The 22,731-nt window shown below is 39.8% G+C and overlaps 1 protein-coding gene across 1 annotated transcript in view; it reads left to right on the top strand.

Moving 5' to 3' along the window:
• Vps50 (VPS50 subunit of EARP/GARPII complex) overlaps positions 1 to 22,731 on the top strand; it is an 89,668-nt gene that overhangs the window by 20,524 nt on the left and 46,413 nt on the right. Inside the window, exons 6-12 of the mRNA XM_027389845.2 lie at positions 223 to 293; positions 576 to 693; positions 1,000 to 1,035; positions 2,279 to 2,361; positions 10,421 to 10,463; positions 12,222 to 12,320; positions 14,037 to 14,177. Of these exons, the coding sequence (XP_027245646.1) occupies positions 223 to 293; positions 576 to 693; positions 1,000 to 1,035; positions 2,279 to 2,361; positions 10,421 to 10,463; positions 12,222 to 12,320; positions 14,037 to 14,177 (591 nt within the window). The remainder of the gene's footprint in view (positions 1 to 222; positions 294 to 575; positions 694 to 999; positions 1,036 to 2,278; positions 2,362 to 10,420; positions 10,464 to 12,221; positions 12,321 to 14,036; positions 14,178 to 22,731) is intronic.

The following is a 22,731-nucleotide window of genomic DNA, read 5'->3' as shown; positions in this document are numbered from 1 at the left end:
TAAATATTTTGTCATTTGTCATTGTGGAAATCAATTGGAAGTAGGTATTTTAAATTACTTTTCATATAATATACTAAGAGTTTTCAAGTTGGAGTATCTTTGTTACTAGTTTGTTTTCAAAGCCGCTTTTCTTTGAAAGCACTAGAGCTTTTGCCATAGTGTCATATAAATAGGAAGAAAGCAAATGCCTGAGACCGTAACCCATATCTCATCTTCCCACAGGAGCTTGAAAGAGTTACATCATTGCAGACAGGTCTTCAGCTGGCTGCTGTTATCTGCACAAATGGGAGGAGGTATTGCTTTCCATGAGTTTGTTTGCTAAGCTCAAAACTATTTCAAGAGCAGTTGTGAATTGATCGTTGATAGTGTGACTGTGATATGTAATAGCAAGATTGTTTTGAGATGCCTATTCTTAGTCTCTGTACTTGGCTTACCAAGTACAGAGCAGTTGGTGGGTTGGTACCAGTCCCCCCACCATGTCTGAGTGGTGTTCCTCATTTCAGTAGCACTCTGCTCATTGCTTGCCCAACTGCACTCCTGATGTAAAGTGCTTGTACTGTTGTTCCCCTCCGCAGACACTTGAATATTGCAAAGGAAGGTTTTACTCAGGCCAGCTTAGGCCTTCTAGCAAATCAAAGGAAGCGTCAGCTGCTGATTGGCCTTCTGAAGTCACTGAGAACCATAAAGACACTGGTATGTATGAGTCACTTTTAAAAGTTAAATCTTGCAGGCTAGAGAGATGGTTCAGCAGTTAAGAGCCTAAACTGCTCTTCTAGAAGACCTGAGTTCAATTCCTAGCACCCACTGTAGGCAGCTCACACCTGCCTGTGACTCGAGGTCACGTGGGGTCTAGAGCCTTTAGCTTCTAAAAGCACCTGTAGTCACATGTTCATACTGCCCTACTCCTGCATACACACAATTTAAATAATAAAAAATGAAGCTTAAAATATAATAGTTTCATGGCTGACACAGATTTGACCTTTGATTTTTCCTTTCCAGCAAAGAACGGATGTGCGCTTAAGTGAAATGCTGGAGGTAAGCTAACGACCCTTGTAAATTTCTTGTTGCTGAAGTAATGTTACAGTGGAAAATCATAAAGGACAAAATTCTGACCTGTGTTTTTCTTTGATTGGTATCTGTCATAAGGAGAATATTTAATAGGAAAGGTACTTGAACCTTTTTTATGGACTTATTTGGAAATGAAGTTTGTTTGGGAATACATTTTATTTGTAGTAGTCTTTGTATACTGGCTTTTTTGTTTTTTCTTTTCGGAGACACGGTTTCTCTGTGTAGCTTTGGAGCCTGTCCTGGAACTAGCTCTTACAGGCCAGGCTGGTTTCGAACTCACAGAGATCCGCCTGACTCTACCTCCTGATTGCTGGGATTAATATGGCATGAGCCACCACTGCCTGACCTTGTATACTGGCTTTAGGCTTTTGATTCCATTCAAACAATCAAATTTCACAATTAACATACAAAAGTGACTGGTGAAATGGGTACCATTTTCCTTGTATTTGATATCTCATATAGTAATTTGTTTCCTGAGCTAGCCATCTGTTTCTCTTTGATGTTTTCTGTTATAGTAAGGTTTACTAAAGCATAATGACATATTAAAATATTATGGGAAACTTATACTTGATCTTCATGGAGTAGGTACTTTGCAATTATGTTAGCATCCATGGTGTTTGATTTAAATACAAGCATAAAGAAATATTTTGTGGTTTTCTATTTAATCAGTATTACTTCTAAACTAGAACTACTAAACTGGGGTCTGAGACATCTATGGGAAATACACATTTGCTATTAAATTACTGTTTGTATAACAGCATGTTATTAAGTTACTATGTTAGTTTATTCGTAAGACAAAATGCCTGAGAACATCAACTATTAGAAGGGAGATTCCCCTCAGGGCCTCAGTTCCTGGTCACTTGGGTCTGTTGTTTTTAAGGCTGCGGTGAGACAGTCTAACATGTCAGAGGACAAGAAGATACCATAAGAGCTAGAGAAAGCCCTCCCTGGGAAGCAGCTCTCACTCTTAAGTCATGTTCTCCGGGAAGTTGTTACCAAGGATTCCGAGGAACAGAGTTGTTGCAGTTTTTTTTTTTTTTTTTTTTCTCTACATAGATTTTAGGCCTGAGATTAGTTGCCTCTGTTTTGTTACTTAATAGCCTTCTGATATTTGTTTAAGAGGCATATTGTTAGCTTATCAACAGCATGTGTTTTTATCAGGCCTTTTAAGGACTTGTTTCTAGTCTAATGGCTTCTATTCTGTCTTAAGGAGGAGGACTACCCAGGAGCCATTCAGCTGTGTCTGGAATGTCAGAAGGCTGCCAGCACATTTAAACACTACAGCTGTATAAGGTATAGTAGTATACAAATTTTAACCTGATTCTGTGTCAGCAATTTTTATTTAGGACTTGTTCAGCATATGACATTAATTAGTGTTCAGGCTTAATATGGAGTGTTTGGTTTAACATGTGTGTTCATACATGGGCACTACAGTAAAACAATGCACAGCTGTTGAGGTTTGGAGGAGCAGATGCTTTTAAGTCCTGCCCCTTGTCACCTCTTGAAACTCTCTTTGTATATTCTTTCCAGTCTGAGTGAAGTCATTTTTGTACACTTAATAGGTGAGACTAAATCTGCTCCCATCTTCCTTGTATTTCCTGTATCTCTTCAGGGTTATTCCTATAAGCCAGTGCTTCTTAACTTGTGGGTTGTGACCCCCTTGGTGGAGGGGGTCAAATGAACATTTCACAGATACTGCATATCAGATAGCTTGCATATCCGAAGTTTACTTTGTGATTTATAGCAGTAGCAACAGAGTAATTTTATGGTTGAGCCAGGACAGCATGAGGAACTGTACTAAAGGGTCGAAGCTTTGGGAAGGTTGGGAACCACTGCTTCGTCTATCATAGAAATATTGAACAAATTGTATCTTGTTTGAAAGGTCTAGATGGTTCAAACAGTTGGTCTTTGGACAATTTAAATATTATTTCAGTTTATATAATAATCAACTTTGTAGTATTTAATGATTGCATTTTAATGTGTTTTACCTTTTGTTTGAAGTGGATATTTTTTAAAAATACCCAATACTGAACTGCCTGCCATTTTAACTGTCCATATTAAATAGCTTGACAACAGCGTTTACACTTAACTAGATTATCTAAGTGAATACAGAATTTCTTGTAGTGTGTTGACTATACTCAGGAGTTCCTTTCTTCCCTTCTCCCTCCATTCTTTTTAATATTTTTGCTTGGCAAGGCCAGGAAGTGTACCCAGGGCCTTGCACAGATACTTGGAAACTTCTGACATGTTCTGAGTTCCAAAAACAGCATAGAGCACCCATTTATGGTGCATTTGCTACAGCAGTAATAACTTGCCTCTGGGAGTGAAATTATGGAAGCAGTTGTGCATTTACTATTTATACCAGGTTCTTTGCTTTGAGTGTAACAGGACTGTGGAGAACCATACACAGTGCAGTCAATTACAGACTTTTGGTGTGCTCTTGCATGGAGCAGGTAGAACTAGAACTGGGCATGCAAAAGAAAGCAGTTGTGAGTGCACTAGAAGTTCTGAGATCCCACTTTCCTCCAGGAGTTGCCATTGTGGGTCTCCTGTGAGTACTTGGAGGAAGAAGGGGGTAGGGGAAAATAAAGGGGGTTAGGCCAAATAAAGGCGTCGTGGATGAGACATTCATGCACCATGAGTGAAATCTTAGTTTTAGAAATGCCAGGCAAAATGAGGACTGAGAATATTTGTTGTATTTACCAACAAAGAAGTCATGACCAACCATTTTGGTGTCCTGTTTAGGGAAAGTTGGCTGAAGTGTAGGTATAAAATGAGGAAATTTTGTGAAAACACATGGACTTAAGAAAGAAACTTGAATATTTGAAAGTTGATGGAAAAGAATAAGAATTGGAAAGTAAAATAGAAGATAAAATGCCAAGACTTTGCAAGGATTGACTTTGCAAAGGTCACTGTCTGTTACAGGAGGGAGAAATGAGTATGGGGTTGGAGGCAGGAAATTGAGGAAGCTGGTTAGCTATTGAAACTGCACTTTTCCTTAATTAAAAATTCTATTTTAGTTATGCTAGAGTAAATGTCTTATATAACAAGATTTGGCTGTAAAATGTCTGAAAGTAATTCAGATTTGGGCTTTTCAAAGTTAGTCAGAAGTACCTCCCAAGAACTTTTATGTATTAATGGATATTGTGATACATGGAAGAGGCGTTATCAGACATGAAACTGAAAGTGATCTGAATGAGAATCTAAATTAATAGTTGCTTTATCTTAGATGACGCAGTGTTTTGAAAGCACACATTGTTTGCATTTGCGAGTGACTGTGATGTGGTGAGGCTTTTGTTTTCTATAAATGGGTAGAGTTGCACTTGTATATACCAATGACGTTGGGGTAGCATGAGCTCACCTTAGGTTCCCTAAGAAAACTGATTAATAGAGTTGGACTTTTAACATGTGATTTATCTAAAGGTGCAGCTCTGTGGGGGGCTATGCTGGTGAAGCAGGCCCCTCTATGCCTTGTAGCAGCACAGTTGGCTTTGTCCTGCCTAGCTCTGCCACTTGCCCATTTTACTTCATCTCTTTATGCTAGTTCTTGTTCCTACTTGGAAAAAACTCACGTTTCTTTTTAAGAAAAAATTACTCAGTTTCGAGGTTGATTTACAGTTTTATGTATTAACAGTTATATATTTATGGAGTACAAAGTGATATTATGATTTTCCTATATAACATGGAATGAATAAATCAAGCCAGTTAACTTGTCATGACCTCAAATGTTTGATTTTCTGTGATAAAACATTTGAGTTTTATTCCTATAGCAATATTGAAATAGACTGTCTTCAGTTATTAATGTCTTTTGTGTAACAGATCTCTAAAATGAAGAACTTGCTCTATGTTATTAAGGCTTTGTGTCCTGTGGTGATCCTGTGAATCCCCACTTTTTAGACCTGAGAGTCAGTAAAAAAACAATTTGATGCTCTATTAATCTTAGGAGTAGTAGTTAATTTATACTTGAATCTCCATACCCAAATTTTAAGTACTATTTAAGTCTTTCATTCTTATTGAATGCTAGAGAATCATTAATATTCCCCTATAATTACTTATCTTTATTTGTTTGATTGTTTTGAGGCAGGGGTGGCCTGGAACTTGCCATGTGTGTAGGCTGGCCTCTAACTTATGCCTCTGCCTCCCTAGTGCTGGGATTGAAGGTGTGCACTACCACACCTGCCCTTAGTAGAAATGTCTTTAAGAGAACAACTTCATGATTTAGAACATTTCTGCATTCTGATGATTTTTTTTCAGTCAAATTAATATGAACCATGTATCTGCTTGGCCATGTCTTAATTTGGTCTTGATTGCTTGAGGGTTCTAGTCACATGACTACTTTATTGAAATAAAATGGCAAGGTTGAGTTTGAGCGAAGAGGTCTACGGTCTAAGAGGAGGTGCTGAGTAGATTAGGGACAGCTTCGGGCTGACTGGTTCTGAAAGCAAGAAAACTAGAATTCTTATTTTGCTGTTACATAAAGAAACAGTGGCCCTGTGTGGGAGACCTCACATAAGATGCCTGCAGTTTAATACTCACTGTTCCAAGAGACACTTGAGACACTCAGTTGGCTCCAAAATGAAAGGCAACAGGCACCTCTTCTGTGTCTTTGTTGAGATGTGTTGTGTTTCAGCATCCTTAATAAAATAAACTAATACCAATTTTGTTCCCTTTATGACTGACAGAGAACCTCTGCAATGTTATTTGAAAATTCTCAAGTTGATTGACATGAAGTCATATAGTTGAAATTTACTGGGAATAAGATTCAGAATGTGTGTATGTTAAAGTGTATCTGTGTGAAGTATTTAATTTCTTTTTTCACTTGAAATTTTCTAAATCAGTTTCAAGGAAAGTTATCCCAAAAGTCATAACTACTTTATTACTTTTTATTTCATTGGAGAGAGACTTCTTGACAGACCCGTGTCTATGTGTCAAAACTTTGTGAGTTGTCAGAACGAGTTTGTTGAGTACTGTACTTGTATCACAACACAATGCTTAAAGGATCTTTTTTTTTTTTCTCAGACTATGATCTCAACATTTTTGTGACCTCAAGTTATACAGTAAATGTTCACAGCTTTTAGCTATGGACACAACTATGCTCAGGATTTTTCTTTGTTTTCTCAAATTCACTGTGATTAAGAATTCATAAAGTTTGAAGTTGTTTGATTAATATCCTTGGAAGTGGATTCCAAGCATTGTGCTGATTGGTTGTGCTAAGTTAGGTAGGGGACTTCTAAACAAATTGAGGAGAGAGATGTGATTATAACTAAAGTCATCTTACTAGTTCTGCTGTAGCCATCAAATAGTTTGGAATGTTGTAGAGACACTCCATGGTATCTCAGGGTTGTTGGTTTGATTTTACAGTATTTGGAAGTTTTGTCTTCTTTGAGGTCTGTGGATAAATTCTCTTTCCAATGAGTAGATTGGAACCTTCTAGGGTGCCTGTAAGCTAAGCAGACTAGTATTTTCCTGGTTCATGGATATAAACTGTAAATTTGGAATTCCATTTTCATTGTAAAAGTTTTAGAACTTTCCAGAACCATATAGAAAACTGTGATAATTGGGAAACAAATGACCAGCATGCTTTAGACTCAGGAAATCTTAGAGCTGGAAGAAGTCTTTTAGAGTTAACCCAGAGATCTTGAGGGAATTGACTTGAAACACCTGGCTTGTAAGTACCAGGTCAGGCCAAGTTTAGCACCATGCTAATTATCTGTGTGCTGTTTTATCTCTTTGTATCATCAGGTTTGTACAAAGGTTTGCAGTCTTCCTAAGACCAGTTTTTTAAAGTGTAAGTGTGTGTGTGTGTGTGTGTGTGTGTGTGTGTGTGTGTGTGTGTGTCTGTGTGTCTGTGTGTCTGTGTGTGTGTAGAGCAGTTACTTAAAAGCACTTAATTAGTTATTTGTGGGTACATTATTTTTGCATTTTCTCTAGCGGTGCCCAGACTCAGCAGTAGCATTCCATTCATTCTGTTGGGCTTGCAGATAGCTTTTTAAAGCTCTTAGCCTTCCATCTTACAACTAGTGACTTTTTGTTTAACCAGAATGTAGCTTTTATTTATAGAAATGTTTATGGATAAATCTTTTTAATATACTTTGATTAAGTGACTAAAATGGCTTGAACTCAGCATTTCTAAGTGATACCCAAGGACTTCTTTTAAAAGCTGCACAGCTAATATCCACTCCTTCATCACTAATTTCTCTCTGTGTATATTTAATTAGTAGTCAATTGTGGTCAAACTGCAGTTGGAGATTTTGAGAACCTTTTTAGTAAAATGAAATTGATGTCTCCATTTTATGTTTATAGTCTTCTACATGCTGTTTATATTGCCATGCTCACTGAAAGAGAATGTTGCAACCATAAATAATAACTGCAATAAAACAACAGTTAGATTTATAATTTTATGTATAAACAACCATTTTTATAGTGACCCATTGGATTCAGAAATGCTTCTTTTTCCTACAAAGTGGAACGGTTTCCTAAAAGAAGATGAGTACCAGTTATGCAGAGCTGATATGTTGTCATTCTTCCTCTCTGTAAGTCTAGCTCAAGCTCTGCTGGACTCTTCAGCCTCACTCGGTAGCTTTGTTTATTTCTCTGTGGCTGAAGCCCTTGCAGACCCAGAGTCTAATGTGGATGTTTTTCTTCTCCTGTCTTTATGGTTTTAGTTATTAAAGTAGAGAATGGGGCCTAATTAATGATTTTTCTTTGCATTGCAGGTTTGACCCAGAGTTTTGTTGCGGGATGGCCAAGTCAGCTAGTGAGTTTAGTCCTGGAGTCGCTGAGGAGTGACTGTCCCCTGGAGGCTTGCCCCTAGGAGACACAGTCACAGATCGCCCAGGATTTAACCTAGGGGACTGTGAGCAGAGCAGTGATAGAGAAGAAGGCATTTAGGACTGGAAAGGGTGTTGTAGTTGTGAACATTGAGAGCAGCAGTAGAGGTTGGTTAGGGAAATGCTTGCAGTCCACAGGGATAAAGTACTGAATAGTGAGTGCGCAGTGAGGGTCTCTCGCTCCATGTTGGCTTTTGTTTTGTCCTTATTTTTCGGGAAGCTACCAAAGTGTTTATTGATCATGGGACAATAATGTGATTTTACTTCTGCTTTAGGTGCTGCAGGTTGTGTTGTATTTAAGAACTAGGCAGTAATAAAACCGTGAAAGTGCAGATAAAGACCCTAGGGAGCCGGGCAGGATAGAAAGTTTCACAGGCTGAATTTAAGTGGTTAGAGTGCATTTTCCTCCCTTCCTGTCTCCCTCCTTTCCTCCCTCCCTCCTTCCCTCCCCTAAGGAAAATCTGCCTTCTGTTTATAAGTATTTTTTTAATCTATCGCTGTGGATTCCTCTGTGTATCATGTGTCAGTTCTGGGGAGAGATCTGAATATGTCTAAGGCATCAACCCTGAAATGGTGGGGTCCTAAAGATCTAGTTCCGCTCACAGTTGGTTTTACTAGAGAATTTAACCGCCAGCATCTAAGTTCAGGTGAAAATATACATCTGATAAGCACTGTATGCTTTTTAAAAAATAGATTTTTCTCTGTAGTCTTGAACAGTTGTCCTTTAGACCATCAAAGACCTCATGCTGCTGGTTTCCTTTCTGGTGAATTGTCTGTATGGTGGTCTCCCTGTGGTGTTAGCTGCTTAGCTTGCATTGAGTGGCTCAGTACAGAGCCATACAAGGAGCCCTAGGAGGAGGTCTATAGTATGAGGGCAGGATTGTCAGGGGTGTTTTGGCAATAAAGGGTCCTCGTTATTTAAAATATATATTATATATATATATATATATATATATTATATATATATATATATGAATGAAAATTTCTTCCAGAGGCTAATGATATCAGAAGTAAACTTCTATTTTTGTATGTTTTTCTGCCCTTAAGTGCTTTGAACTTACAGATAGTGAATTGTGCCTTGTGATCCTTCTCTCAATGCACAGGGGCAGCTAGGAGTTTGAGAGTCAAGTCTGTCATTAGCAGATCGCATTGAAAACCTAAGATTTCAATGTGTTGAACTAAGTCTTTTACTCCTTCTACTCATTCTTACTACTTTAAAAAGTTTGGGTTTTTTTGAGATTTAATTTCTTGGGTTTTTTTTTGTTTGGTTGGTTTTTTGTTTTTGTTTTTATTTTTTATTTTTTGGTTTTTCAAGACAGGATTTCTCTGTGGCTTTGGAGCATGTCCTGGAACTAGCTCTTGTTGACCAGGCTGTCCTCAAACTCATAGACATCTGCCTGCCTCTGCCTTCCTAGTGCTGGGATTAAAAGTGTGCGCCACCATCGCCAGGCTAGAGATTGGATTTCTTTTATTTGACTTCAGAGACCTTTTTTGGTAATATATCATTTAAATAGTATCAACTTTAAGTTTTTTGTCTGTTACAAGTAGGCTCTGAGAATTGTGTGTGCACTTTGACTAGATGTGTGTACAGCCCTGGAACAGCTGGGAGGTAGCCTGAGTGTGGACCACAGCACAGCAGCCTTTAAAGTTTTCCAAGAGCTTGTTGGGATGTCCCCCCCATGGAGCATTTGCTTGAGTGTTCCATTTGTTCCTTGTCCAACCAGAGTTTGAAGATGCAGTCTTGTTTTAAAAATATCCTTTGACCATTCTGCTTGTTTGCTTTGCTGTTTTTCATAGTTGCTTTTCTAGAATGACTAATGGACTCCAGTGCCACTTATTATCTCTTATTTTGTTTGTTTGCATTTGAGTATCCCCTGTGCCGAGTATCTGAGCCATTAGCCATATGTGAAGCCATAGCTTCACTCTGTGTCCTGTCAGTGTCAGTTTCATTGCAGTAACTTTACAGTAAGGTGCTGCGAACCTCGTTCTGTGGGGCTCTCTCAGCTGCTCTTAGCTCTTAAGTTGCTACAGAGACTTTAGAAGCTGCCTACTAGTTTCTCCAAATAAAAAATGCTTTCTCGGCTTTTGATTAAGAGTTGGTTATTATAGGAGATCACATAGGTGAGCACATTGTTGGAGATTTTATATGTCACCACGCTGTGCTCTGTTTACTTCAGCTTGGCATTAATTGCATAGCTTTTGTTAGCCCTTGTAGGTATATGGTCTCATTCAATTGTATTTTTAAAAAGTTGGTTTTCTATTACTTTATTCCTATGTTGTAGAAATTACCTTCATTTGTGAAATTTTACTTTTTATTTAAATTATGGCTTTTAATTTTAAAATGTATTGTGAACTTTTAATTCTTAATTCTCTGTAGATTCTTCACTTAGTTGTTTTTCTTATCCATTTGTATTACTTTTCATCTACACGTACTGTGGGTACTGATTTGCTGTTTATCAACAATATTTATTTAGCATTTAGTCTTTAAAGATAGACACTGCTAACCCTCTTTTATTTGATAGTGAGCTGAATTCAAAGCTGCAGGACACTTTGGAACAAATTGAGGTAAGGACTTTATAAGTTGGGCAGCTTTTTCCTTTTAGATTTTTCTGTCTAGGCAGGCACAGCATTATTTCCTGTTCGTTTTATTTCTCTTGCCCTAGTTTACTACATTCAAATCTCTTGTATTTCATTTGAAATGTCCGTGTACAGTCAGATTAATCTACTTGTAAACTAAATAATGTTTCCAGAGTTAGGGGGACCTTAAAGCAGAATTTGAAAACGTCATTATTTCTAGAAATAGTGATTCTCTACACTGGAGAGAGATGTGTTGTCATGTTATAGTATGACAGAAACATTTTACGTGTGTCATACTTTATAAATAACTTATCTGTTTGGCACAGTAAGTTGATTTCATTGTAATTGTTAACTGATAAAACTCTCCTAAATTCCAGAGCCTCCTCATATCATGTTCAGATCATTGAAACTGTAGAAGTGGGGAGAGAAGGGTTTATCCTGAAGCTGTCTCATCCTCCTACTTGTATTCAGAATCCTCATGCCTTGTTGGTAATATTTCCAAAGCAGGGGGCTCATTTTCATGAGCAATAAGTTACTGGGCTCCCTTCCCACCATTAGCTTTCCTGATTCGGGTACTATAGTTGTAAAAGTTATGATGCCCTTTTGTGAAAGAAGTCCTTTTTCATAAATGCAGTTATTTGCTAATTATAACAATGTCTGTTTGTTTGCTAAAGCAACTGACTTGAATTCTGTAAGTAAATAGTACTTTGAATATTTTTAATGAGGGCTTTCCTTTGAGAACTCAGTATTTATTCAGTCTGTTTTTTTTTCTTTTTTTTAAATTTATTTTTATTTAAATTAGAAACAAGCCTTCTTCACATGTCAATCCCAGCTCCCTCTCCCTCCTCTCCTCCCCCGCCCTCCAACCCTCCCATCCCATCCCCCCCTCTGCTCCCCAGGGATGGTGAGGACCTCCATGGGAGATCCCCAAAGTCTGTCATTCATCTGGAGCAGGGCCTCCCCCATGTGTCTAGGCTGAGAGAGCATCACTCCACATGGAATGGGCTCCTAAAGTCCATTCATTCACCAGGGATAAATACTGGTCTAGAACCTGAGGCCCCATAGATTGCTGAGGCCTCCTGACTGACACCCTGGCTGTCCTTGGAATGTGATCTTTAGACCAGACTGGCCTTGAACTTAGAGATCTGCCTGCCTCTGCTCCCCAGTGCTGGAAATAAAGTCACGTGACACCCCTGCTGGACTCTTTATTAATTTTTAATACAAAATATTATTCTATGCATATAGAAAATCATTATGTTAAAATTAAACCATTAAAATAGAAACCCAATAAGAAGTGTGTTTAAGATGGAAAAGCTTAATTGGGTATGTATTTTCAAAATTAGTGCTTGGTTGAAAATTACTTTTTTATTGCAAAACAATTGTATTTTTTAAAATCCTACACACTCAGTTTATATAATTATGCAATTTTAGCAGATGTTTGAGGAAATACAAAGCTAAGAAATACTATAAAGTAAGGTCTCTTGAAAAACTATTCTTATTTTGTTTTTTCTGAAATGTCACATATAGGTTTCAAGGCAAATTGATAACAATGCTAATTATATAAAACTAAGTATTAAGCTTATTATAATGGCTAATTATAATTTACTTATACTTGATTTTGACTAATCCAGTATAATGGCAAATAGATATTAGTTATAAATGAAGGGAAGACAGTATCAGTATTTTCTTTCCATTGCTTTGAAAACGGTTTCCTCATCACCTCTTACTTTTGTGTTGATTGCACAGGAACAGTTGGACGTAGCTCTTTCCAAAATCTGCAAGAATTTTGACATTAACCATTATACCAAGGTTCAGCAAGCTTATCGACTTCTTGGAAAAACACAGGTTAGTTCTGAGCAGATGTAGTTCATAATTAGGAACCCACCAACCTTCATGATTGAGTCTGAATATGATCAATATGATGTCCTTCCAAAATTTCATTCAACAAAGTGCATTGTAGTGCTGAATTGATAATGGTAGCATTTCACTAACAGAGTCTGAGTGTAAATAATGTGACTGAAACATACTAAAACTTGTTTGGACTGTTTGCCAAGCTTGATACTTTCACAATTTTATGTAGGATTTTTAAAGAGTATATTACACTTGAGAGACTGAGACAGGAAGATTGCAGGCCCAAGGGAAGTTTGGACAACATAGCAAAAGCCAAAAACCTATTTTCAAACAAACAAATAAACAAACAAACAGTCACAAAGGAAGGGGAAAAAAAGTACAAGCTAACTCAAATTCAATGAGAGATGACATGTGGTGTTTTGTACCTTAAGTCTTGGTCCTGGGATGTAGATCTTACTATGGGGCTTTGTTCCTAGACAGGCTAGCCTGACTCCTTCAAAGGGTATATAAAATGTTGTTCACTGCATACATTTATCTGTCAGATAGGCCCTTGCATCTAGCAGATTTCCCCAGGCCTGAAGCTTGCCATGTAATGTGCACGTGCACTCTTGAATCCAAAGTCTTCCATGAAAAATGTGAAACAAGGCTCATTCATATCTTCTGTGTTTAGGGTTATGCATTTATTCACTCAGCATTTACACATGAGAGACTCAAGCTTTTTCCTTTTTCTTTCCTTTAAATGGTGCCATGTTTTGGAAGGAAATTGAAGACTTTACCAAATGTTTTGAATTGTTTACCATTTAAAATTCCTAGTTTTTGTATTCGTTAATTTCCATATCTTAACCTGTGTCTTGGAAAAACTGTCAAGAGACACCATGACCAAGGCAACTCTTTTAAAAGAAAACATTTGAGGGTTTGCTTACAGTTTCAGAGAATTAGTTCATTATTTTCCTAGTAGGGAGCGCACAGTAGGCAGACAGGTGCTGGAGAAGAAGCTGAGGGCTTTACATCCTTGTCTGCAGAGCAAGTGGGGGTGGGGCAGTGCCTCTGCCCAAATTGGTCTTTTGAACCTCACATCCCACCTGTAGTGACACCCCTCCAAGATCGCACCTACTCCAGCAAAGGCCAAACCTCCTCCTAAATCAGTGTAACCCTTTCAAACAGTTCCATTCCCTGGGGCCTAAGCATTCAAATACAGGAACCTCTAGGGCCATTCTTAATTCAGTCCACCAGGGAAGCACACCTTAACATTTGTAAATGAAGATGCTATAGGGTGCTATAGGAAGTGCTACAAAGAGCTAGAACCAGGGAAAGCAAGAAGAGTGGTGAAAAGTACTGATTTAAGTAGGTTGGTCAGGAAGCTGACCATCCAGGAATGACAGAAACAGTGTAAGGGAATGTGGTAAGTTGGGTGGAGGGTGCAAAGAGCTACAAATGTCTATGACATGGTTGAGAATGAACAAGAACACCAGTTATAAAGCAGAGCAGGAGCAAGCACAGTTTCACGTTCACACTCAGCCTGGGTGGGGTGATGCCATGTGAATGTGAAAGGTTCTTTGCACACAGTCTATCCCACAGTTAAATGTAAGGATGATTATGATCTGTATGTTGTAGTTACAGCTGATTCGGTTTTTCTTCTGTGTTTTGTCAAATCATTTCCAATTTACTTAATACTATGAAATTGCACTGTTTATGTTTTTCTTTTCCTAGACTGCAATGGATCAACTCCATATGCACTTCACTCAAGCCATTCACAACACTGTGTTTCAAGTCGTGCTTGGCTATGTGGAGCTGTGTGCTGAAAACACAGACACGAAATTCCAGAAGCTGCAATATAAAGATCTCTGTACGGTAGGCATTAGTTTCATTATTGGTCTTTTCTCCTGTAGGTTGGAAATCAGTAACTGCCCACTTCTTTGCGTCTACTGCCTGAAGATGCCAGTAAAGTAAAAAACAATCATGTTTATCATTGTCTTTTTCTTTTCCAATGTGGTTCTTCATATAAAACAGGTGAGGAGTGGATATATTTAGAGTGTGCTTCAGCAGAAGAACAGAGGCTGACAGCTGGAAATAAATGGTAGTGTCATTTGTTTTTCCAGTGCAGCTTGGGGAGCAGCAGAACCACAGACAGAAACCAGGCATCTCTTTGCTAGTTGTCCTTTTGGGTTTTTGAATCTCACTGTATAGTCCAGACTAGCCTTGAGTTTTTAATTCCCTCCCTTAGTCTCCCAAGTTCCTGAACTGTGGGCACATGCTCTACCATCTTTCCTTGTTTGGTTCCTGTCAAACATCAAGTGGCCTTGTTGAGGCTGTTGGATGAAAGAGCATGGGCAGGTAGGGCTGTAGCTGCAGAACTGGAAGTTGTCTGAATCTCCTTTTAGTTAGTGGCCTGAGACCAGGTAAGAAGATTGGGGAAAGGGTAAATGCTGTTGGCTTGTGGCATTTTGGGTTTAGGTTATGGAAAAGAGGATAAGGAATCTGAAAAAGTGGCTAGCAGGGTATGACAGCCAAGAGAGGGTGGTGTCACAGCAGTGTGCAGGAAGGGTTTGGAGGGTGGCACTCTAGGCTGAAGGCAGGGACACTGTGTGATGGGTGCCATTGTTTACTGTGGTCACTCGTTCCAGCTTGATCTCACGTGGAACATTGTGAGCCTCTTCAGGCTTCAGATAGGAAATGTTAACACTTCTAGGAAGTAGATGGCTGCTTAAAAAAAAAAAAAAAAAAAAAAAAAATTCCAGGAATTAATATGAAGAATTAGCTAATCTTCGTTTTTTTCAACAAGTTTGTGAAAAATACAGGACAGTGTGTATATCTTTTGGAAGCTAGAGAAATTTTCTTACTTTTGAATATTTTAGACCAGTGGTTCTCAATCTTCCTAATGCTACGACCCTTTAATACAGTTCCTCATATTGTGGTGACCCCCCAACCATAAAATTATTTTCATTGCTACTTCATAACTGTAATTTTGCTACTGTTGTAAATTATAATGTAAGCACTGTTGTGAGTCGTAATGTAAATATCTGTGTTTTCCGATGGTCTCGGGTGACCCCTCTGAAAGGGTCGTTTTGATCCCGAAAGGAATCTTGACCCAGAGGTTAAGAACAGCTGATCTAGAAGGTGTATTTGGTACTTTAGGGAGTTACTAATGACAGGTGTTATTGTGGTTGAAATATCTTTATAAGACAGTTTTTTAAGTCAGGACTGTTTTAGTCATTTTGTAGTTATTGCCTTTGAGTCTGATATAGTTACATGGTTATATACTTGTCCACTTTTAAATAGAGCCATCATTTGATATTTCTGATCTTAGAAACATTTATTTTTTAATCAAGTATATTTATTACTGAAATAGTCACCTTTTTTATTTTAATGGATGGCTTTAAGTGATAGAGCAGTTACTAAAGCTTGCAATTTCCATTAATCAGAAAATAATTCCTCCTAACTAAAAAAGGCATTTTAGACAAATGAGGGTCTTTTTGCACTGGTTAGCACTGTTGTTTGTATCTGTTTGTACACGTATTGTGTATTTTCATGTGCTCTTTAAAGTCAAGACTTCATGAGATGGTCCTCTACATTCAGATTATTTAGGACTGCAGTTTGGAATAGGCCTATGTATTTTGATGAATGAAAAATGCTCAATTTATTCCCTATTGTGTTTCTTTTGGATTATTGTCATTTGAAAAAAGCTGATGATAAAGTGATCTTTCAAAATAGCTATAAGTTTTTTAAATTATCAGATAACAAATAGCTTATCACTGTGGATTGCCTCTTGAGTAAATGCTTTTTACAATTATTAGTCATAGAAAGCACATACACACACATGAAATATTCCTCAATATGCTATGAGCAGAAATGAAATCATCTACTGGTAGAAACTATTTGACACCTGCTGAAAACTGCCATTCTTTTTTATCCCCCTTTTTAAAAATTTAAATTAGAAACAAGCTTGTTTTACATGTCAATCCCAGTTCCCTCTCCCTCCCCTTCTTCCCTCCCCCTCACCAACTCCCTAACCCAGCCCTTTTCTGCTCCCCAGGGAGGGTGAGGCCTTCCATGGGGGATCTTCAAAGTCTGTCACATCATTTGGAGCAGGGCCTAGACCCTCCCCCATGTGTCTAGACTGAGAGGGTATCCCTCTAAGTGGAGAGGGCTCTCAAAGTCCATTCGTGTACTAGGGATAAATACTGATCCACTGCCAGTGGCCCCATAGATTGCCCAGGCCTCCTCACTCACACCCACATTCAGGGGGGTCTGGGTCGGTCCTATTCGGGTTTCCCAGCTATCAGTCTGGGGTCCATGAGCTCCCCTTATTCAGGTCAGCTGTTTCTGTGGGTCTCTCCAGCCTGGTATTGACCCCTTTGCTTTTCACTTCTCCCTCTCCGCAGCTGGATTCCAGGAGTTCAGCTCAGTGTTTAGCTGTAGGTGTCTGCTTTTGCTGAAAACTGCCATTCTTAATTCAACAGTGTTCTTATATTTAAATAATTGCTTTTATGGTCATTTCAGATACCATTACACACACTATCATTTGAAACTTTGAAATATATTTACATACATACACACACACACACACACACACACACACACACACACACACACACATTCATACAAAATGATGCATGCTTTGCCAGTTTTATAATGCTGGTATCAATTTGATTAGGGCCACTTATCAGCAGTTAGAAACACCTAAGACTGATGCTCGAGACACTTTCTGTGTCTCAGTTGTTATTTATGCAGTATGCTCTTACGTGATCTTTTTGTCTGTATACCTATGTGGCACTAATGGACAAGTGCTTGATAGTTGAGAATGGCAGTTTTCCTACTAGCTGTTTGTGTTTTTAGGTCAGGAATCTAGTCAGGTACTAGGAATATTTGTCAAATGTTTTATTTAAAAAAAAATCTATGGAGTGTCATATTGACTCTAGTCTAGTCTAAGCCTAGGCATGTCCCATTCAGTTCTGTGCTTTGTCTGCGACTGCCAGGTTTCTGGTGGTTAGAAAGGACATACAATATTAACATTATCTACAGCCTGACACACGCAGAAATCATTAGAGAGCTGCAGCCAATCGGGTATGTCTTTTAAGCACTTTTCCACTTAGAGATAGAATTCAGGCCCTGCATAGATGCTTTTAACTAACTGAGCCGAGTGCTGTTGTGGCCAGGAATTGCCAGTGCAGTGGCAGGTTTCCAGTGGTGCTAGTGACTCTGTGGCTCTGGTGTTCTTTTTAAATTGTGAATCTTTGTATGTGTGTGTGTGGGGGGGCGTTGGCATTGTGGACTTTGGGGCTCTGTAAGATACCAGGACATTTGTTCTCTGCATATTTGTTAGGGTGTAAGTAGAGTGCTAGATCTAAATCTAAAACAACAAAAACACTGTCAGGACCTCTAAGTATTCCCCTGTGGTGGGTTTTAATAGTGAAGCATCTTTCTGGTGTGTTTATAGATAATAATAGTTTTCTTAAGAATACAGTTATAGCATAAATAAAAGAATACAGTTATAGCATAAATAAAAGGCTGTCAGTCTCCTTCATATTTATCACTTTACTTTTCACTGTAGCAACTTTGAAAAGATGATATTCTTCCATTGTATACTTCAAGTTCATAAAGGTTGCTTATATTATATTTATGGCTGGGTTTACACTATACTTTAAAAATCACCGAAACTCGCTGTTTATAATCGAGGCTAACATGTCACCACTTTTGAGAAGTTAATTTCTTCATTTGAATTCTGATCAGGTAGGCTACTGGCAGTGGTTAATAATATAGATGGGAGGTCCTAGGCTTTCTCTGAACTAACTGATTGTGGTGACATGAGAGGCCAGAGCTGTGGAATTTAAGCTGTTCATCAAGAATAGATTAGAGCCGGGCATTGGTGGCGCACGCCTTTAGTCCCAGCACTCAGGAGGCAGAGGCACGTGGATCTCCGTGAGTTTGAGGCCAGCCTGGTCTACACAGTGAGTGCCAGGACAGGCTCCAAAACAATACAGAGAAAGGAGCCTTTATGGTGTTGAGATTGTGGTCACATTTCTGCACTTGAGAGCCAGGTTTCAGAAGCCAATCCTGCGGCAGGGTGCTTCCTGCCATTTATGCTCACCCCCAATAGGAGACCTGAAAGTCCCTTCCGTCGATGTGGACATTTTCCCTCTAACGATTATTAAAATAATCCTTTTCTGCCCTAGTCACCCTTCTCAGAGACCACATTTGTCTTTCCTCTAACTGTAGCAGCTACACTGAAGGTAATCGTGGAAAACAATTGTAGAACATGGAGAGAGATACGGGAAATTGCACTTCTGTTTCCTGTCCTTAAAGACAATTCAAGAAGAAGTGTTTCACTGTGTTGGTATTTTCTGAGTTGATTCATTCATGGTTAATTGCACTTTTCCATCCGTGAGCATAGAACTGGAATTGCAATGTTGAGCCACATACTGTATACCTGGCCTGATGCAAATGAGTCCTCTGATCAGAACTTGAGCTGAGCTTCTCTGTTAGACTGACTTAAGCAAATGATGAGGTAGAAAGTCTGGGTACCTCTGTCTCTGCTATGGAAGGTGAAACAGATCCAAAGTGGTTTCTTGTGTAAGGAGAAGTGACTTGCCAAATATGGAACTAGTTACGTGTTGAACCAGAGCCTCCAGTTCCTTGGCCAGGTTTTCCCTGTCATGCTCTATAGGGCTGAAGATTTGATTTCTAGGTGGAAGTTTATATAGGCTGTTAATCCAGACAGTAATTTTGTCTGGTTGTTTTCTTTGCCTGCCTGTTTTATGATTGTATGTAATTATGTTGTTATCTACCTATTTTTCTTTTTTGACTGTCTTTGTTCACGTTTTATCCATGCCTGTGTATTATAATAAAGTTTCCTATGAAATCTGGAAATGTTTTTAAAAACATTTATTCCTTGATAATTTGATACATACATACAATGTATCTTAGTACATACTTAACTCCCCCTCTTGCTTCTCCCAGACCCCCAGTATAAGCCCCCCTTTCATATTCTGTCCTCACCACACTCTGTGATAATTTGGGGAGTCTGATTAGTGGTGACTGTGTGCATATGGCCGTCTACCTGTGGTCATAGCTCTGGAGAAAAAGGCTTCTTCCTCCAGCAGCAGTTAGTTGCTATCTCAGTTACTTTTCTATTTCTGTGAAGAGACACCGTGACCAAGGAAGGCAACTTATGAAAGAAAGCATTTAATGGTGGCTTGTTTGCTGTTTCATAGGGTAAGTTCATGACCATCCTGGTGGGGAGCATGGCAGAAGCAGGCAGACATGGCATGGAACAGTAGCTGAGAGTTTACATCTCATCCATAAGTTGGAGGCAGAGAGAGAGCTAACTGGGTTGGAGTTTTGAAACTTCAAACACCTTCCCCTATGACACATCTCCAACAAAGCCATAACTCCTAATCTTTTCTAAATAGTTCACCAACTGTAGATCAAGCCTTCAAATATATGTGCCTCTGGGGGCTATTATCATTCAGACTGCTACAGCCCCTCAGCTAAGGATGGAAGTCTGTGAGTCCCTCCTTGTCCTGTCCATGCAGAATTATTGACTGGTTTGATCTTGTGCAGGCCTTATATAGCTGCCATGAGTTTGGTAGTGAAGCAGCCGTGTCATGTTGAGAAGATTAGTGTTTCGTGCAGAGATCGTGCAGTCTTTCTACCCCCGTCCTTCGATATTCCTTCAAGCCTTGCGGAAACTGATATAGGTCTCCCATTTAGGTCTGAGCGCTAGGGTTGCTTATCAGCTCTTTGACGAGTTATGAGTCTCTCCATTGACTGATGCTGCTACAAAACTGAAACTTGACCAAAATTGAAAGCAGTAGCTATAAACAAAAATATTTAGAAGGCATGTTGACGAAATACCCAGTTAGCAAGCCAGCAGTACTAGATTTCTGTGCCTCCTCCTCTGCCCAGGTCCTGTGACCTACCTAACCTTGGGGTTTTGGTAGGTTTACAGTATCAGGCATGAATTCTGTGGAACAGGCTCACATCTAATCAGAAAGCAGTTGGTTACTCTGTGATTATGACTTCTATGGGCACAGATCGTTATAGCAACATGCAGATTTGACCACAGAATAAGTTTATTGATGACTTTTCTCCCCCAGTGACCTGCACAGCACCTTTGAACACTATGAAATCTAGTCACAGAGTGGATGCTTCCCTATCAGTTGCAGTTTACTTTTAAAGGTGCTTTTCATAAACTAATTAGAATATACAGATTACAATTGATTTTTTTACTTTTATTTTTAATTTACTGACTGACTGGTGTTTTGAAGACAAGCTCTCAGTATGTAGCCTGAGCTGGACTTGAACTTGTAACACACATCCTCTGTCTCTTTTGTGTTAGGTTGTAGGTGTGGTTGTAGGTGTGTGCCACCATGCCTGTCTTGCAAAGGTTTTTAAGTATATGGCTAAGAAGTAGGTTTTTGAGAGTAGATGCTAATTGCTTGCATGGTCTAGTGGAAATGGCTCAATTTTATTGCCATATGAATCTTATTCCCAGCATATTACAAGCCCAGATTAATATGTCAGAATTTATATATATTGGAAACACCCTTTAGAACATTATATTTTGTAGCAAAATGGTCTCTATAGTTTGAATTTTAGTATATAAACTTAGATAAGAATTATCTTGTTGCGGGCTGGAGAGATGGCTCAGAAGTTAAGAGCATCGGCTGTTCTTCCAGAAGTCCTGAGTTCAATTCCCAGCAGCCACGTGGTAGCTCACAACCATCCGTTATGAGATCTGGTGCCCTCTTCTGGTGTGCTGATATACATGGAAGCAGAATGTTGTATACATAATAAAATAAAAACAAAATTTTTAAGAAAAAACATTATCTTGTTGCTCTCTCAGCCTGGACATGTGGGGGAGGGCCTCTACCCCGCCCCAGATGATGTGACAGACCTTGGCAATCCCTATGGAGGGCCTCACCATCCCTGGGGAGTGGAGGGGGATGGGGTGCGGGGTGGGTGAGGGCCTGGGGAGGAAGGGAGGGAGAGGGAGGGAGCTGGGATTGATGTGTGAAGCAGGCTTGTTTCTAATTTAAATAAACATCTAAAAACAGGAATTATCTTGCTATCTGATGTAAAATGTATTATTCCCATATGCTTGTAGACATTGATGTATTAGATTATAATAAAATTTGAGTTCTTTTGGGGAGACTTTTAGATAAGGGCATTGATTTGGTTAGACCTGTGAATCATTTATACTTGAATCAGTGACAAACAGGCTTGCTATAATTTCAGTTGTTTTTTAAAAATATCACATATGTTATACCTTGCTTGATGCATCTGTTAAATGATGGTAAGATGGCATACGGAGGAACCTGAGAGAGAACATGGAGGAGGCTCTAAGAGATGGCACACAGAGGACCCTGAGAGAGAGCATGGAGGAGGCTCTGAGAGATGGCACACGGAGGACCCTGAGAGAGAGCATGGAGGAGGCTCTGAGAGATGGCACACGGAGGACCCTGAGAGAGAACATGGAGGAGGCTCTGAGAGATGGCACACAGAGGACCCTGAGAGGTAGCATGGAGGAGGCTCTGAGAGATGGCACACAGAGGACCCTGAGAGGTAGCATGGAGGAGGCTCTGAGAGATGGCACACAGAGGACCCTGAGAGGTAGCATGGAGGAGGCTCTGAGAGATGGCACACGGAGGACCCTGAGAGATAGCATGGAGGAGGCTCTGAGAGATGGCACACGGAGGACCCTGAGAGATAGCATGGAGGAGGCTCTGAGAGATGGCACACGGAGGACCCTGAGAGAGAGCATGGAGGAGGCTCTGAGAGATGGCACACGGAGGACCCTGAGAGGTAGCATGGAGGAGGCTCTGAGAGATGGCACACGGAGGACCCTGAGAGGTAGCATGGAGGAGGCTCTGAGAGATGGCACACGGAGGACCCTGAGAGATAGCATGGAGGAGGCTCTGAGAGATGGCACACGGAGGACCCTGAGAGGTAGCATGGAGGAGGCTCTGAGAGATGGCACACGGAGGACCCTGAGAGGTAGCATGGAGGAGGCTCTGAGAGATGGCACACAGAGGACCCTGAGAGGTAGCATGGAGGAGGCTCTGAGAGATGGCACACGGAGGACCCTGAGAGGTAGTATGGAGGAGGCTCTGAGAGATGGCACACGGAGGACCCTGAGAGATAGCATGGAGGAGGCTCTGAGAGATGGCACACGGAGGACCCTGAGAGATAGCATGGAGGAGGCTCTGAGAGATGGCACACGGAGGACCCTGAGAGGTAGCATGGAGGAGGCTCTGAGAGATGGCACACGGAGGACCCTGAGAGGTAGCATGGAGGAGGCTCTGAGAGATGGCACACGGAGGAGCCCTGAGAGGTAGCATGGAGGAGGAGCCCCTCGTCCTCACATTGTGTGGAGTAAAAGGGAGTAGATTTAACTTCTAATTGT

The sequence above is a fragment of the Cricetulus griseus genome, assembly GCF_003668045.3.
Source record: "Cricetulus griseus strain 17A/GY chromosome 1 unlocalized genomic scaffold, alternate assembly CriGri-PICRH-1.0 chr1_0, whole genome shotgun sequence".
In the NCBI taxonomy this organism is placed as follows: Eukaryota; Metazoa; Chordata; class Mammalia; order Rodentia; family Cricetidae; genus Cricetulus; species Cricetulus griseus.
Note: the sequence above shows the minus strand (reverse complement) of the source record. Positions and strands in the feature narration are given on the sequence as shown.